General features: G+C 45.5%; 7 protein-coding genes across 7 annotated transcripts; 5 read left to right on the top strand and 2 right to left on the bottom strand.

The window, feature by feature from the left end:
• The first annotated feature begins 76 nt into the window (after nucleotides 1-76).
• On the top strand, nucleotides 77-1,994 carry F4822DRAFT_405567 (uncharacterized protein). The gene is made up of 2 exons (XM_051458309.1): nucleotides 77-1,327; nucleotides 1,387-1,994. The coding sequence occupies exons 1-2, from the start codon at nucleotides 682-684 to the stop codon at nucleotides 1,674-1,676; spliced, it is 936 nt and encodes a 311-aa protein (XP_051312914.1). The 5' UTR covers nucleotides 77-681; the 3' UTR covers nucleotides 1,677-1,994.
• A 400-nt stretch (nucleotides 1,995-2,394) lies between these two features.
• On the top strand, nucleotides 2,395-3,164 carry F4822DRAFT_429900 (uncharacterized protein; the record flags this gene model as incomplete). The annotated part of the gene is made up of 2 exons (XM_051461179.1): nucleotides 2,395-2,457; nucleotides 2,523-3,164. 2 exons carry the CDS (start codon nucleotides 2,395-2,397, stop codon nucleotides 3,162-3,164), a joined length of 705 nt encoding a protein of 234 aa, XP_051312913.1.
• A 2,989-nt stretch (nucleotides 3,165-6,153) lies between these two features.
• Nucleotides 6,154-6,903, top strand: F4822DRAFT_443954 (uncharacterized protein; the record flags this gene model as incomplete). The annotated part of the gene is made up of 1 exon (XM_051463161.1): nucleotides 6,154-6,903. The coding sequence occupies exon 1, from the start codon at nucleotides 6,283-6,285 to the stop codon at nucleotides 6,901-6,903; it is 621 nt and encodes a 206-aa protein (XP_051312912.1). The 5' UTR covers nucleotides 6,154-6,282.
• Nucleotides 6,904-6,964: 61 nt separating this feature from the next.
• On the bottom strand, nucleotides 6,965-7,800 carry F4822DRAFT_443951 (carbonate dehydratase). Its single transcript, XM_051463160.1, has 2 exons — nucleotides 7,591-7,800; nucleotides 6,965-7,531 (listed from the first exon to the last, which is right to left on the bottom strand). The coding sequence occupies exons 1-2, from the start codon at nucleotides 7,694-7,696 to the stop codon at nucleotides 7,128-7,130; spliced, it is 510 nt and encodes a 169-aa protein (XP_051312911.1). The 5' UTR covers nucleotides 7,697-7,800; the 3' UTR covers nucleotides 6,965-7,127.
• A 1,054-nt stretch (nucleotides 7,801-8,854) lies between these two features.
• On the top strand, nucleotides 8,855-9,476 carry F4822DRAFT_443947 (uncharacterized protein; the record flags this gene model as incomplete). Its single annotated transcript, XM_051463159.1, has 1 exon — nucleotides 8,855-9,476. Exon 1 carries the CDS (start codon nucleotides 8,886-8,888, stop codon nucleotides 9,474-9,476), a length of 591 nt encoding a protein of 196 aa, XP_051312910.1. The 5' UTR covers nucleotides 8,855-8,885.
• Nucleotides 9,477-10,146: 670 nt separating this feature from the next.
• On the bottom strand, nucleotides 10,147-11,987 carry F4822DRAFT_429895 (beta-lactamase/transpeptidase-like protein; the record flags this gene model as incomplete). Its single annotated transcript, XM_051461178.1, has 3 exons — nucleotides 10,147-10,972; nucleotides 11,021-11,402; nucleotides 11,456-11,987. 3 exons carry the CDS (start codon nucleotides 11,985-11,987, stop codon nucleotides 10,147-10,149), a joined length of 1,740 nt encoding a protein of 579 aa, XP_051312909.1.
• Nucleotides 11,988-13,453: 1,466 nt separating this feature from the next.
• On the top strand, nucleotides 13,454-16,583 carry F4822DRAFT_429894 (DUF747-domain-containing protein; the record flags this gene model as incomplete). Its single annotated transcript, XM_051461177.1, has 2 exons — nucleotides 13,454-15,850; nucleotides 15,909-16,583. The coding sequence occupies 2 exons, from the start codon at nucleotides 13,454-13,456 to the stop codon at nucleotides 16,581-16,583; spliced, it is 3,072 nt and encodes a 1,023-aa protein (XP_051312908.1).
• Nucleotides 16,584-16,818: the final 235 nt, after the last annotated feature.

The raw sequence follows: 16,818 nt of genomic DNA, 5'->3' as shown, positions 1-16,818 counted from the left end.
AAGAGTTAGGTACTCCAGTTGGGGTCTTATCGCTGTAGAAGTTCTGTGTCGTATCTTTATTTCCACTATTTTCATCCCCTATTTGGATCTGGATTGGGTCCTTCATGCATGTACCGGATCGAGTCAATCGCCATTATCTTCCACCAAAATAGTATCATTCTCAACGCAAACCCGCATTCTTCTTTTCATACCTATAGGTTGTTTCAAATTTATTACCTATCGCCTACCTGCTTATGTTATAACGACCATGCATAGCAGTATCATATTATGAACGGGTGCCAACTTACTTGATAGGAATCTCGGGAAGTAGCCCATCTACGTCGGTACTTCAGTCACCTGCCTAAAGCATGGTGCAGGTTTACCAAGTTCCGGGTCAATTGCTGTAAGATACCTAATCTGTCACCTACCAACTCATGTGATTACTGCAGAAGTGAAGTTATAACCATTCGGATCATAACGTCGAGCATCACATTGCTTTCTATGAATAATGACGCCCGAAATCGCATCCTCCCTCTCGCTCTTCGCCTTCCTTCTGCATTTCCCCGCATTGACACCCAAGGGACTAGGACTTGGGGCTGTCGATACAAGTTAGGGGTATTCGCATCATTCTAAGCTTTCCAGAGCATTGTAGATGTTCACACTCAGTATCTTTCCAAATCGCTTAGTTACTCCTTCTTAAATATGACCACAGTAATCGATAGGCAACCTGCCCCTCCTATCAATCCTAGCTACAAACCAGACGTGGAAATCACAAAGCTCCCCGCTGATACGCCATATGGGAAGGTCCTTGAGGTCCTAGAGCGTGACGGTGGCGTTATTATTGAGAATTTCGCCACAGCTGAGGATCTAGAGGCCATTGAAAGGGAAATTAAAGAATCCAAAAAACCCGAGGATGACCAACCACACACTGGGTTTCCAATAATACCATCTGAGACACGCGTGATTTCTGGCCTTGTTGGGAGATCCAAAACAGTTGCGGATATCTGTGAGAGACCATTACTGACCAAACTCCGGGAGGAGATCCTAACGGAACATTTCTCCATCACCCGCGAGCGATATACAGATCACTATCGCATCGACCCTCTACTCAGTGTCAGCCTCTCATTTCAAATTGGCCCAGGTGCTCCGCGACAATATCTCCATCGTGATGACGCCACTCATGGTATAGATCACAGTGCACCGTTCAACCTGAAGAAGGCCAGCCAATTTGGATGCCTCATATCTGGATGCCGGACGACTAGAGAAAATGGGGCTACCATGTTCGTTCCTGGGAGTCATCGATGGGATAATAACCGCCAACCAAGAACAGACGAGTTATGCTTTGCTGGTAATTATAATATGATAGGCCAAGATAAATCTAGGAGGGTTTGGCTAACCTAGAAATAGAGATGGAACCTGGGTCAGCACTAATTTTCATGGGCTCTGCTTTTCATGGCGGCGGTCATAACTCAGTCCCGGATATGGTTCGCATTGTACACGGGCTTTTTTTCGTCCGCGGAACTATGCGGCAGGAAGAAAATCAATTTTTGACGATCCCTCACAGCAAAATACTTCAAATGACACCAACAATGCAAAACCTTCTAGGGTACAAGAAGCCACAATCAGCTTTGGGTTTGGTGGACAACAGAGACCCTACCGCCGACCTGGCGGGTGTGCTCCAAAGAGTGAAAGCATAATCATGAATACATGGAATGAATCTGCAAACATATGTACGTGCTTTAATGGGGGTTCATGCTGGATTATACATTTACGTATTGCGCCATTCGTCAATGTCGTTCGTTTATTCCTACGAGGATGCACTGTTCTTTATTTTTCATAGTCCTCTCTACTTCCACTATCGCCAAGCAGGACGCTTAACTGCCCAGGACAAGAAATTCTCTATTCATTTTTATTACCTGCTTCACAACTTGCAACGTACCTAGGTAGTCAACTTCAACAAGGACTTAGTAAATGTGAGCATCCTTTTGAAAAAGAAAAAAGAGGGGTTTTATTATCATTATTTTTTTATGTCATCGGTGTTTGCTTTTGATAAATTCATGTCGTAGATGTCGTAGAAGGCGCTTGGGGATGATGGGGTTCAACTAGGGACCCATGGCTTAGAATGATAGTGGTAAAAAGGCGCTACTGTAGATCATCCGAAGACCTAGGAAGCCCTAGTCTTAGGTCCCGCTCAGGTGTATCTTAGGCCTTAGCTCCTTGTATATTACCCCTGAATTATTTACGTCAGTTTCCACGCGACAGTCGCGCGATGTATTCATTTTCATATTTCTGACATCATACCTAAATGATCATTGTTACATATATAAATTCAGGAGTTGAAGGGTCAACCGATTTATTTCACACCTAAAATCCTAATAGACGATTCCGAAAGCGCATATGCCGCCGTTCATGACGATGGCGTCTTTAGGACAAATCGACCCTAACGCACAGATGACTAGTTCAATCCCTAACAAAAGGGTAAGTTCCAGACTAACGTGTGCTCCGTTATAAGGAACGAACACTAACGAATCAAATACTGACAGGCTAAGATCATTGATACTTCTAAGTTAAATGCCAATGAGCCCAAGAAACGTAAATCGCATCCAGTTGAAGAACCCCACGATATCCCCGAAATTGACGACAATGATCCCCGCCTCTATGAGATTCAGGACACATGCAATCAAGTCCGTAATAAGATTAGAGACTTCATCGGAGGTGGAAATATGAGGGTAGGCGAGTTCCAGAGCATCATTGGCGTGTCACCTCAGGCCTACCGACGATTCATGAATCAAACCGGCACCTACGAAGGAGATGGATGCGACACATATTTCAAAGCTTACACTTTCTTTGAAAAGCGAGAACTACAGGGTATCAAAGTCGCACCACCGAAGAGAACAAAGAAGAGTGAGGAGAAGAAGGCTATGGATGTTGATGATATCAAACTTGATGGCGAGGAGACCGAAGAAGTGCCAGTATACGACACATGTGATGAAATCCGTAAAGAGATCCGAGCTTTTCTGCGGAAGCCTAATATTAGTCAGGCTGGGTTCTGCCGAGAGATAGCTAAGAGCTTCCCTGGAAAGTGCAATGTCCAATCCAGACAGCTTAACGCGTTCCTAGGAAAGAAGGGGCCTATGTCAGGCAACACTAGTTGTGTTTTCTATGGAGCATTATGTATTTTTTGAGAAGCTTCGAATTAAAGAGGGTAAACCAAAATCGGCGATGAGACAAGAGATGGAGAAGATATACGAGAGTCAAAACGGTGTGAACACAACTGAACCAGAGAGTTATTACTGGACGTATAGGGATGATGAACGAGCATACCAGGATAAGTACGGACGTATGCATTTTGTTCGAGTATAAATTATTGAGATAACTAGCAACTATATAGGTGTATAACATGGTCGAAGGACGCTTGCATCGATTAGAAATACAGGATGAACATGTCTGCCGAGAAAGATACTGAAGTATGTTGACGCATATGCGGTATCCCCAGGTACCAAGGTACAGTAACATTAATGTGCCTATCATATATACAAAGTACCTATATGTACCTAGGTGCCTGCCTATGTAGGTACGTGCATAGGTAGGTACCAGGTAGGTAGGTGCTATAATGGGCTTGGAAGCTTCAATGTTAGGTTAGGCTAGTGCCTACATGCACTACCTTTCAGCTAATAAGGTGCCTGTAGGTCCGTTCTAGGTTCACTAGATCGTTCCTTCCCAACACTCACTACCTGACCGTGTGCTTCCGTTCTTTCCTCCGGGGGAGGTCTGACTACTGCCGAATTTTTATTTAACTTGCACTTGCCCCGTTCTCCTTCTTTCCTTCCTTCACATTAATTATACTTGTTAACACTCGTCGTCTTTCATCTCATCTATCCACGGTGATCACAGTTTATCATACGGCGTAAATTTTAAATCACCACTCGTCACGCCGAAACAATATGGCCTCCACCGATTTAACTGATGGGTCCCTCAATGCCGAGATCAAAATGACCGACAGCCCCACCCAGACCGATCATTCAGCTATCACACCTAAAACAACGGATCCGGATCGCATCGAAGCATTAATCGACGGAATGATGTCTACCACCACCAAGCCTGCATCCAACTCAGACGTCGTTAAAATAGCCTCTCTTGAAAAGGCGGTCCAGGAACTCTATATAGGACTGGCAACTCTCACATGCGGTGTTTGCAAAATCCACAATATGCCAGTGCCACCCGAGGCTTTCCGGAACGCAGATAGCGCATTTCTTAGCCGGTTCGAGACTACAACAGAGCAAGAGCTCGAGTTCAATCGCTTGATTCGTAACACCCGTAGCTTACTAGTTAGGGGTGAGGAGTTGCTTAATCAGGGAAAGAAGGAAAGTACTCATACCGATGCACCTCCTCATTACACCCCAAAGAAGCGTGCCTCGGCAACCTGGAGTGGGTTAATGGATCCGAGATACAAGTTCAACCGGGGGCCGGCGCGATCTGCGCAATCTTAGGCGGCGGAACATGCGGCAAGTCGACGAGTCTATAGCTAAACTAAGAGCGCCTTCACGCTCACCTATGAACACTATCATAAGCCCTCTTAAAATTACAATGATATTATTCTCCAAGACCTTAGAATAATTAAACTTCATTAATATATTTTATTTACTCTCAAATATTCCGTTTAGCATTCAAGTGTTTTTGGCTTGCATTTACATTCATCATGCTACCCACCCCGGAAAAAAAGTATGTAACTACCTAGGTACCTAGGTATGTAGGAGAGCAGACTCATTGGCCAGCTACCTACCTAGGCACCTAGGTAGGCATTCTAATTATTCCTAGTTGTTCTAGTCATGACTGATAATTTTCTTATCTAAGCATTTTTTTAAGCATTCGTGTTTGCTTGTTCTATGATCAGGAAGGGGCGGCGACAGGCATCAAGAGATATATGTACTTGATCCTTACCCTTGCTAAAGCTAGATAGTCATACAGATGATTTAAATACATGGTAGGCGCGTGTAGTTTCTACTGTAAATACGCATGTAAATGGGTACCTAGGTAGGTAGGTAAGCACCTGGGTAGGTACATGTATTCAGCCAGCATCGACAAATAGTTGAGGTCCGTTGTAGGTTTCCTTATTAGGCGTAGCTCCTTGAGATGATTGGCTGATTAACACTCAGTGAGACCGGTAGTTGTATTCCAATTGGGTATCGCACCTTACATCTCATTGATCTCAAACTACACTTGCTCAACTAGAATTTACTTAGTTGTACGATTAATCGAAGTGTCGAGTCTTTGCTATGTAATGTTTCCTAAATAGATATCGCGTACTACATTTTATCAACTTTTTGTTACCTTGGTGGTTATTTGCCCTATGCTAGCGACTTCTACTGCCATAGAAGCACGGACATACAGAGATAGGTAGTTACGTCGGTTCGTCTCTTCATGTTCCTTGATAGCAACTGTGGGAAACTACGTATTAATGGGCAAACCGATAAGAAATATCCCTATATTTTGTGCTAATACTTTTAATACGTTCCTCCCTCACCTTGTCCATACCTGACCCTGCACTGGCCGGGTTGTTACTCTTTCGTCTCTGGACATTCAACCACACTGGTTTTCCTTCCCTCTACAATATTGTGGCCCATTGCAATAAAAAAGCCATTCTGATTTCTCCCGGGGCTTTTTCTCTTCCCAGATACTTTTTTCCTCGTAAAGGAAAACCTGTGTGTATCTGAGAAAAAAAAATCCTAGGTTGACCTTCGGAGACAATTAGTACTACACTACTTCATTGCCCTTCTACGTACCCTACCGAAATCTACCTCGATACCATCAGCGACACCTTCTACACCTAATACCTTTTGATACCATTAAGAACGTTCTCTACACCCAATACCTTCCGAGGTCCTTCACTACCTTCATAAGTCATCGCACATTCGTGTCGTACCAACCACTCACCTCATATGCAAGAGATCTGATCACTGGAAGGTAAGTAATTCTAACCTGTATCATATTCCTACTACCGGTATTGGACTGGTCTTCGACTCAGCTCTTGTACGTATCGTGTATACACGATTCTACTTGGCCCGATAATTATTTTTCCGACCCAGACACCGCACCTACATTCATCAATACTCTTCGAGCTTAATGTCTTTTATTTGTGTATCCTATCCTATTTCCATATACCGCTGGTTACCACTTCCTTACGTTCCTTGCTGCTCGGCCGTCTCATATCCTACCCATCTCTCTTTTCCCGCCTCCATCAATACTCTTCAGGTCGAGCCTAGCTCTAATCAGTTTTGCTTACTATTACCAGAACCCTAGATCATGGCGCCCAAGAGAAAGAATAGCGACGGTGACGACAAGGCCCCCAAGAAAGGCAAGAAGGGTCAGGCCAAGCCTGAAAATGAGCGAGATCCTGAGGGTCAACCCGAGACCAAGGAGTATGGCGGTTACATCATGAAGAGCGGTCGCTGGAAGTGTGATACCGTTAGAGACAACGGTCAGGTTTGCCGGGGCACATCGAAGAACGGGGTCACAAACATTACCTCCCATTGGCGCAAGCATCACCTTCCCGGCTCGGCGTACAACAAAGACCAGGACCACTCCTACCGGTGGCCTTGTGTCATGGGTTGCGAGGGCTTGACCTTCGGCAACTGGCATTCGCTGCTCGGTCATCTTCGAGGTCACCACCGCATCACTGGTAAATCCGAACATCTCAAGTCGAAGGCGGTTGAGAAGATGAAGGCCAATGGATGGGATGCTCCCGATTCTGACACCGACACGAAGGGAAAGGGGGAGGAGGAGAAGGAAGACGAAGAAGACGAAGAGGAGGACAATACTGACTGCTCGCCCCCTTCAGGCCCTCCCAACCGCTTCGACCCGAAGAAAGATGACGACAACGGCAACGATCCGCCGGCCCTTGCTTCCGCAATCCCTGTCGTTTAGGGTTTCCGCCACTTTTTTTCATATGTGCGATTTCGTCGAGTTGGCGCCTTCTTGTGGCCATGAAAACGCGAAGATGCGGCGAGGGCAATGATGCGTGAACGCGAGCATATTGACGAACGCAAGCATATTGACGAAGGCGGGCATATCGACGAAGGCGAGGAAAAAGAACATGTTTTTTTATGCATAAAAAATAGATAGTGATTAGGGCAACGTCATCTAGGTAGTTATACAACCTGCCTCGCTTTCCCTGTCTCAACTTCGTAAATCCAACCACTAATTGCCACGTGATCGGGAACCGTGGCACTTCTCTTCAAGTAATTGACGTCTTCCTTAACTGCCTTTTCTAAGTCTTGAAATGGTAGGAAATCTAACGTAGCAATCTCGGCCACCGCACTATGCCCTAGGTTCTTCTGCACGAGACCGTGAGCATCCTCGTTGGAGAAAGTTAGCATGCCGCATCCGGTGTGCTTGATTAACACAATCTCTTTCGTCCCAAGTAGTTGCTCTGATATAATGATGGATCGCTGTGCGTCTTTTGCGCTGCCACCAGCGTTACGGATAACGTGCGCATCACCTAGGTCGATGCCAAAGGCGGCTGCTGGATCAATCCGAGCGTCCATGCAAGTTACTTGAAGATAATCAGCTTCTTATGCTAAATATATTTAAATTCCTGGATTTAGTACGTACGGATCAAATACTGCTTGGCTGGTGGAAGAGCGAGGTCCCCTTTGGTAAAATTGCTAGCATATTTGGCGTTTTTCTCAACAAGATTCTTTTGGATTGGAGTAGCCATGCTGAGAGCTGTTCACAGGACTAGGTATTTAGAGGTAGGCAGCTAAAATAAAGATATAATACATGCTAAATTAGTCGTCGTAGGTAAAATGCTGAACGCCCTTTTATACAAGTTTAGGTGGGGGTAACAAAGAATGACGCAACAGTTACTACGGGCAGCCTCGGTTTTTGGATAGCTATTCTCATACCAAGGCTCCGGTAAGACATACATAAGCATCTAAATTGATGATCCCGATAGGATATCGCCATATTGATCGTGATCACGTCATCATCCGTCGCCTTTAAGTGAGCATTTGCGGGGAATGCTGGGTGACAATCGGCGACGTGACGGAGATAACCAACTCAACATGCCGGAACAAAGGCCGAATGCAAGGGGATACATCGCCATATAGAATTTAATGGCATTGTACGTATGAATAGTATCATCGTCTTAGCCTATTGGTTGATGCCTTGGAAATATGCGGTGATAGATTGGCATGACCTCGAGGCGCATATCCCGCCGAATACCCACTTCAAACCGATATCAGGTGTGAATTATCAAGTTCTTTCTTTTCAACTACTAATGCTCATGAACCCTTTCTTAAATAGGTATATTTCGAAACTTGCGATGAAATGTCTAGAATATTTCGTTACGTTCGAAGATTAACGGGCGCAGAGGATAAAGCAGTAGAGTAACAAATACATTGTTTCTTTCCTTTTTTCACCCAGAAACATCAAGGTATTAATTGTAGATATAAAATAATACATAAAGCTTCGTAATACTCTGGTACTCGGTGTTAGTAGTCAAAACAATATCTTTTCGTGTCCTAAAACGATACCCAAGTAACGAGTGAAGTAACATGTTTCCTACTGTAGGACAACAACATTGTTTCATGCCCCCCACATGAGTGTATATATAGGAGTCAAGCAAGCACACCTCTTGCTACCAATCTAGACTATCCACAGACATCTTCAATTTAGAGCAAGCCTATGAGTCAAGAGACCACCAAGTCCAAATCTAAGAGACTACATCCATTGGAGCCTCCGTGCTTACCAAAAGTTCTCTCTCACAAACATACATAGTACCTAGATAGGTACTAACAGTCAAACCGGCGGCAAGCACGAGTAAGTTTGAGGACTACCACTCTATTCCCAGAATGTGTCAACAGTGTGCCTACCTCGTTCGGCAGAACCATCTGTGCGGTCATCAAATGACTCTCTACGTCGCACCCTCTTGGTTCTGCCTCTTTTACCCTCACACGGAAGATGAGTTCCACATGAACTACATGGAATTCGCCAGAGAAACCGCCAACTACAAGTGTGAGAAGTGTTCGATCCAAGAGGAGGCCGATAAGCAAGAGCTACGCGGAGTGGCGCGCCAGGAGTTCCTGAAGACCACGTACGATAATAGCTCCGAGCTCTTCGCGAAGGAGACGGCGAAAGATTGTATCGCTAAGGCGAACAAGAGCCAACAGGGCCCTTTCACTCCGCAGAAGATTGCCGAGCTCAACGAGCATGCTAAGAGCCAGGTTAAGTACTACCTCTCGCGTCAAGGTAAGGCGGCACTTACACCGTGGAAGAAAGCTGCGCTTCTCAAGACCATCGTCCAGGTTCCTGAGATCATCAATCGTAAGGAATTAGTCAAGACCTTTGGAGCTGCCATGGCTACGAACTTAGATGGCACACGTAAGGCCTTGAAGCACAGCGAAACTTCCTCCCTTAAGGGAATCGCACATCGGGCCGGAATGGCGAAGACCCTAGAAGAGGGCTTCAAAAGCCTGATCCCCGTGGAGAAGAAGTAAGGCAAATTAGCTAATTACATTGTCTACACTCTATTGTTTCTTGTTTCGGACTGCAGAAAACGGCTAAGCTTCGAAATTTGAAGTTGTAAAAGTAAGACTGAAGATTTAATATCTTTCTTCTATGTCCTCTCGTTAAATAGAATAATTTTGTTTGTTTAATAAAGTTTGAGTGTTTAACGTACTATTTACTTGTAGCTGATGCCTTGGGATCGATGTGACTTAAGTGTTTTCTAGCACCAAAAATGATAATTAATGATCTATAAAAAATGCAATAATGTGTTCTAGAAATGATCTCTATATATGAAAATAAGTTAAAACATTATTTGAATCTTGTCACATACGGCGCCTTATAATGTGTAACACCCCATGTTCTCGGAGTCTGGTAGTAGAGGGTTGAAAACTGCTCCGTGTCTGATTCGAATCTTAAAGCAATGGTTTGCTCTTTTATGAGCACGGGCCCGGTCGTGACCTAGTTCTGGGCTAACGCCGCAATTCGCGTGCAGTACGGCGGAGCTACCGTTGCACCAATCCAGGACTCATAACTGTTGCGATCGCGACGCCCGACGCCGCTGATCTATGCAATGCATACAACACATCATAAAACGGCAACTCTTCCTCGGGGTATTCTTTCGCCCATGACAAACCCGCAAAACGTTAAGCCGTGTGAAACTTAAGCTTCTTTCTTTAGTTCAACCCTGAATGTCCTTAGGGTTACACTCTGAGCTGACCCGTCTTCAGCGAGTGAGAAAACGAACTCGTCCATCGACCGGAAGCCGTATGTGAGCCTATCCATTGAACCCCATGTATTGCAGCTCGAGTCGGGCCAGAACGCGCTGTCATCCTCCTTTTCGGTGTCTTCCAAGCTTCCAACATCGAAAACTGCTCGCCAGGCAACCTTGCATCCTGCAGAAAGATTGGTGGGATATAACCGAACAGAAACAGGGAGATTTTTTGGGCCACTTGACAAAGCCCCATAATTACCATAGTTCTTAATGACGTCGACGTCACGAACGATCCAATTTGATACAGAGAAACCAGGCGCGTCATCGAGGGAAAGAGTAATTGTTGAGTTCGTAGTGGCATCTGTGTAAGTGCCACCAAATTTTGGCATAGCTTCGGCTTTACCCGCCTCCTCGATAGCAGGGAGTAAACCCTGAACAACCTTTGTAAGCGCTGAATCGACCAAGTCAGCATTGGACTGAGGTCCACCGGATAGTATCGTGATAACAAGGTCATAATCCGGGATAAGGCATAGCATGTTGTTGTAGGTGTTAAGGTTGCCAGATTTGCAATAGAACTCAATGAGACGCTTGTCTTTAGTGACGGTCTCGGATCGTAGGATTTCCCAGGGGCCGCCCAAGAGTAGGCCAGATGAAGATGTAGATGTTAACGGTCTCATCCACTTCCTTGTCTTGGATGAGTCTAAAATTGTGTGCTTGAGGATACCGGTTCCAAAAGAAAGAAGGTCGACCGTGTTTGAATAGAAACCGCCAGCACTACCTAGTGTCAGTAGTATTCAATAATGGATGGATACTAATACCTACATGTCCTCATATCCCAAGCTACTTCCAAACCAAGTTTCATTCACCGGAATGAAACCCCATGAATCCTTCTTTGGGCCGTTGAAGATGGTCGAATTCGTCATGGATAAAGGGGTAAAGATCGATTGCTTAACATAGCCATCATAGGTCATGTTTGTTATCGCCTCAACGGCAAAACCAAGTATGACGCTCGCAACATTGGAATAGACTGGATTCGTGAATGTGGCGTATACTGGATGACGTTTGCCAAAATCTCGAAAGAATTCGGTCCTATTGCAAGCTGGAAGGCCAAGGACTCCAGCACATCCGGTTTCCGATACATCGTTCAGCTTGGGTAAACCAACTTGAGTCCAGTCTTCTGGAACACTAGATAAGTCGGCGACAACTAACAATGTTTAGTAATTTATGATGCGGGTCGGGGCGATTTAGTTAACTTACGGTCTGCACCAATACCGCTCATATGCGAAGCAAGTGCGCCAAGTGTAACTTCGTCCCATCTAACAGTTGTGATATCATCAACTTCGTCCGTCTCGCCTTTGAGTTGGAGTAACTCAGGAACATATCGCACAATAGGATCATCAAAATTAACATTGATCTGTTGCAATAAAGAGAGAACTGCAAAGATCTTCGATATACTTCCGAGTCGATACACTGTCTGCGAGTCTATTACGGTGGTGCCGTTAGGGTTGAGGGTGGCAGGCGTGTGGTGGAGTTCCAAGAACGGATTGTCTTCGTGTATGGATTTGACTGCGATTGATATGCCGGTAGAATCGAGCTCAGCAGTGATATTTTGAAAGACATCCGTAACATTTTTTACGGCCGATTGGACTGCTTGGTTTGCTGTTGGATTTGTCGGGGCAGGTAGGACGGGTCCTAAAGGCGGACAATGCCCGTTAAGGGCGGCTAGAACCACGTTGCTAGCTGAGAGCGTCACGAGGAATCTCGCGAGAGAACTATGTCGGTAAGGCATCTTGAACCTGAGGAATTAGAGACGATGCTGATGAAGAAGACTGGGGGCCTATAATAAGTTGACAGAATGACAGAGGACTGCATCTTTATATATTTCTACCAGGTAATCCACCGCTACCTACCTAGGTATGTTAAATAATATTTATCTAGGACCAATAGCACATGCTCATTAGCCCTCCGGATGGGGGTAATGCGAGCTAGGTATACCGTTCTACCTAGAGCTTTCGTAGACACTGTCATTTTGAAATACTCAGCCACTACAAGGCAGGAGAACATGTAGTCAATTATCATAGCCCAGTAACCATGAATGCCTGGCAGTGAAGGAAATGACGAAGGAGTGGGCTGAGAATCCTCAAATCTGAATATGTATTATCAAATTATACAGCAGTTGACAGCGCAGTTCGAAGAATCGGGTTAAATCAGGGAACGTCTTAACAACAGAATTGGCCATGATGATTGGTCGGGTCGGTCTTTGCCCCATAGCTACCTAGGTATAGACCTGGATAGAGGCTCGGACTGGGATCCATCGACTGCGACCGTTCCCAACGGTGCCTAGACGGATACAGGGGATCGTCAGCCGCAATAATAGATGAACCTAATCAAGTACTAAAGTGGTCGTGTCAGCACATATCGGATTTATCTTGATGCTCATCTTTATACCTACATGTACCTATTCATCTTGCCCTATTGGCCAGCCTTATGCCTCTCCGTTGGAACAGGAAGCAAGCTGGGAAGTCATGGCGAGGTCAACGTGTCGCAGGAGACTAGAGCATGGCGATTCCTCAAAAGGATTATACACGAAGTTTGCATTAGATCAAAACTGACGATTTCCTAATTCCTTAACATTGTATTATAGTGCATCTTCATTAATATTTGATGGGATGAAGGTATCATAGATCAAGTTGTCTGATTATTTAGAGGGAAGAAAAGGAAATAAAATTGGAGATGGGGTAGGTAGAGAGGTAAAGAGCTAATTACAGTGCGAAGTCGGACGAAATATCTCTGTATTGGACAGCCTACTCCCCTAATCTTACCCTCTAATATCCCTATGACGTAGAGTCCATCGGAGGTCGGTTGCACTATAATGTGTCCTATTTTTAGAGTTACCAATGGCTTATCTTTTCCCGCACTGTATTCTGCAAGGCTATCGATACAGTAACCGATAAGGTTCTAGACCCCTGTCAACCTTTTGGAATTTCTTCAACTTGGCCTTTTTATCTTTTTATCTCCAGCGCTATCAATCACCTTTCATGATACCTAAACAATTCCAATCAATGTCAACAGCGAACAACAACAACAACAAAAAAGAAATCCACTCGTTTTACTCCGCAGATCCATTGCTTTACCCACAGCTTCGGCGATCCTTTATTCTAATGGCCAATAATCTACCATCTACTTAAGTTGCGATAGGATCGATTATGAATGTGGAGAGAGGATGGGCATCCTGAAATCGACGTCATCTCCCTAATGCCGGATTTATCCATACGAGATACAAACGGCGGCTCTGCCAATGGCAACCGCAAAGATGAGGACACACTTGATGATAGATGTGGGAGGAGCCTAGAGAGGGAGAAACAATATCGAGATAATTCCGTAGTCAAGACAACATCCAAGTATCCAACACCGCCGGCCGACCCTTTTCCTACCCTTGAAATCACTGCCTCGACTCCAGTTACGCCGAAGTTCGAGGGACGCGACACGGCCTTTAACACAAATGGCTCGAACGAGAAAGCGAGGGCTAACAGAACCGGGTATATTGTAGAGGGAACACCTAATAAGAGTTACAGTAACAGCAGCATCAGTAGCATCGGCAGTGTCAGCGGACACTCATCACCTGTCGCAACCTCCAACAGCATCCCCGATAAGCCTATCTCCAACCGAACTACCGAGTCATCTACCAAGCCGCGTACATATTCCACATCGAAGTCGGCTACGAAGAAGGCAAGCCATGAAAGTGTTAGGAAGCTCTCTGCTTCCCAGATGCAGGCCTTAACCTCGTCTCCTGACTCGTTACCTATCGCTGTCGTTCCTCAGCTTCCCCAACGCAAACCCAACGGTGCTGAATATCCAATGTCCGCTAGTGTTGCCGAGTCTGTAGCACGTCCTTCGATGTCAGAGCAATTACGAAACAGTATTCGAACACCAAGTACAGAGGAGAGTTCACCAGTTATACCAACACCTAGCGAGGCCCCGAAAACAGCAGCCGACTTTCGACGCCCACCCGCCTCATCGCGAACGCTTTCCACCCCTCCTATCAATAGGAGATCTTCTACCGGCCCTTCTACAACGGAGTCAAATGCCACCAGACGAAATTCGTTCAACCCTCTACCCCGTCCTCCCCCGCTGAATCTATCCTCCGTTGTGCCCAAAACTTCCATACCTCCCTCTAAGCCAGACCGATCCGATCCGTCGCCGCCGTCTCCCATACTACCAGCTATACCTCTTCCACCGATGTCAATACCTACCCATCTCCAACTCGAATTAGCTGGTCAACGCCCTAGCCCTCTGTATATTCACCATTCTCAGTCTGCCGATACGCCGTATGAATCTAGTGCAGTCAAATTTGAGCGGCTGCTAAATGCTCTCTTATTACCACCGTATCTCGAACATGTCTTGACTTTTGGCACTCTTGCTTGTCTAGATGCATGGTTATATACATTTACCATTCTACCTATGCGATTTCTCATCGCTCTTGGTGTGTTAATACAATGGTGGGCATACGTAGTGTGGAAGGAAGTCCGATGGGTTGTTGGTTATGTTTGGCAAGGCACTTGGCGTCTCTGGCAGAGAGGGAGGAGGGGGCGAGCTTCGTCACGCAACCGATCTGATAGCAGTCAGGCGGCGAGTGAATCCGAAAGAAGTCAGAGCCGAGCAAGAGAAAGCAGCACCAACATTCGCCAGAACGGCTCTGCAAGGCATCGCACCTCTTCTGAAGCAACAAACATATCAACCCAGGAGACCCCTCGGTTAAATGGGAATGGTGTGTTCCATCCGCCGAAACACCCCATGCCAGGTAGACTTGGAGGATTTCGCCATCGACGGACAAAATCGCAGCCTTCCAACTTGACATCTTACCATAAGGCCGATCTTTTGCAAGGGTTCGTCCTCATTTGTAGCTCCATGGCATTAATGAATCTGGATGCAAGCCGTATGTATCACTTTATCCGTGCTCAGTCTTCGATGAAGCTCTACGTGATATACAACATCCTCGAGGTCGGCGATCGGCTTCTTTCGGCTCTTGGCCAGGACATTTTGGAATGTCTCTTCAGCTCCGAAACTCTTTCGAGAAACAGCTCTGGGAGATCGAAAGTTCTCTTACCTTTTGGCATGTTCATCCTCTCCCTGATATACAATGTCATCCATACAATGTGCTTGTTTTATCAGGTTATCACGTTGAATGTGGCTGTGAACTCATACTCCAATTCCCTCCTCACCCTCTTGATTTCGAACCAATTTGTTGAGATTAAAGGAAGCGTGTTCAAGCGAATCGAAAAGGAGAATCTCTTCCAATTGACTTGCTCAGATGTGGTGGAAAGATTCCAGTTGTGGATTATCCTGTTAATCATTGCTATGAGAAATATTGTCGAAGTAGGGGGTTTGTCCGTTCTTGGAGCTGGGAGTGAAATGGACGGTGGCGCTGCGAAGACCGGTCCACTTCATACCAGCTCGAGTCTACCCAACAGCTTTACGGTGTTACCTTCATGGATATTGTCCGGCGAGGTTCTATCACCGTTTCTGGTTGTGATAGGAATCGAGATGTTAGTAGATTGGATCAAGCATGCGTACATCAATAAGTTCAACAATGTCAAGCCCAAGCTTTACCATAGGATGCTAGACATCCTATGTAAGGATTATTACACGAATGTAAGTCTTCTTTCATAAGAGAAGAGATTTTTGAATATGTGTCTTACGCGTTATATAGGCATTTTCAGCACCCTCACTCACTCGAAGGTTGGGTTTACCACTACTGCCGCTATCCTGCCTCTTCATCCGTGCTTCGATACAAGTTTATCATATGTTCCTTGCGACGCATCTTAGTCCTCCGATTCCAACTTCAACCACAGAATTATCAGTGGAGTCTTCGGTCCCATCCTCACCTGCTATGATTGCCGCATTAGAGCACCTAGACACGTTGCTGAGGAACGCTTTGGGCCGAGCAGTCTACGGCCACCCATACGAATCGCCCCATGTTCGACCTTTCTGGGCATTTTCTTCTGACGATGCAATTGCACTGCTTACAATGGTAGTGTTCTTCTTTCTCACCTGGGTTGTGCTTCTTATCGTGAAGCTTCTCCTAGGTATGGCTCTATTACACTATTCTAGAGAGCGGTACGCAGCGATGAAGGTTAAGGAACATTCAGTCGCTACTGGGAAGACGGAACGTGAGAATTATTCACAACCGGGAAAACGAATTGGTTCTTGGGGAGCTGTTGAGATCGGTGATGATCGTAGGAAGTGGATATACGAAGATGATAAAGAAGGATTGAAGAAGATGCGTGAACGAGAAAGGAAAGGAGAAGAGAAGTTTAAGGAGAAGGGCGACGATGGACTTTCTAAGGTGGTAAGATACGAGATGGTAGCTAAACGGATATGGTGATGCTAGCATTGTGATTCTTCTTCCGTTACCATCTCTTTCCACCTCGCATATGGCATTATATTCGCATTTTACGGCGTATAGCATACTCTTGAGCGTTTATTAGCATTTTAATATCATGGCGCTCATGCCACTAGAAGGCATTTTTCTAGCATTTAATATCAAGTCTCGATCACCGTCCTCTTTCCAACCACCTAGTATCAATCTCCACGTATTTATAGTGTATTCTCGCCAAACA

The sequence above is a fragment of the Hypoxylon trugodes genome, assembly GCF_022578975.1.
Source record: "Hypoxylon trugodes strain CBS 135444 unplaced genomic scaffold F4822scaffold_6, whole genome shotgun sequence".
Taxonomy (NCBI): domain Eukaryota; kingdom Fungi; phylum Ascomycota; class Sordariomycetes; order Xylariales; family Hypoxylaceae; genus Hypoxylon; species Hypoxylon trugodes.
The sequence above is the reverse complement of the archived record's forward strand: the minus strand, read 5'-3'. Positions and strand labels throughout refer to the sequence as shown.

What these genes read in the sequence shown, in the direction of transcription:
- F4822DRAFT_405567 (XM_051458309.1), top strand. Translation starts at nt 682, where the DNA reads ATGACCACAGTAATCGATAGGCAACCTGCCCCTCCTATCAATCCTAGC. An exon ending in AGACGAGTTATGCTTTGCTG is followed by an intron (nt 1,328 to 1,386) that starts GTAATTATAATA and finishes ACCTAGAAATAG; the next exon opens with AGATGGAACCTGGGTCAGCA.
- F4822DRAFT_443951 (XM_051463160.1), bottom strand. Translation starts at nt 7,696, where the DNA reads ATGGCTACTCCAATCCAAAAGAATCTTGTTGAGAAAAACGCCAAATAT. An exon ending in AGCCAAGCAGTATTTGATCC is followed by an intron (nt 7,532 to 7,590) that starts GTACGTACTAAA and finishes ATTATCTTCAAG; the next exon opens with TAACTTGCATGGACGCTCGG.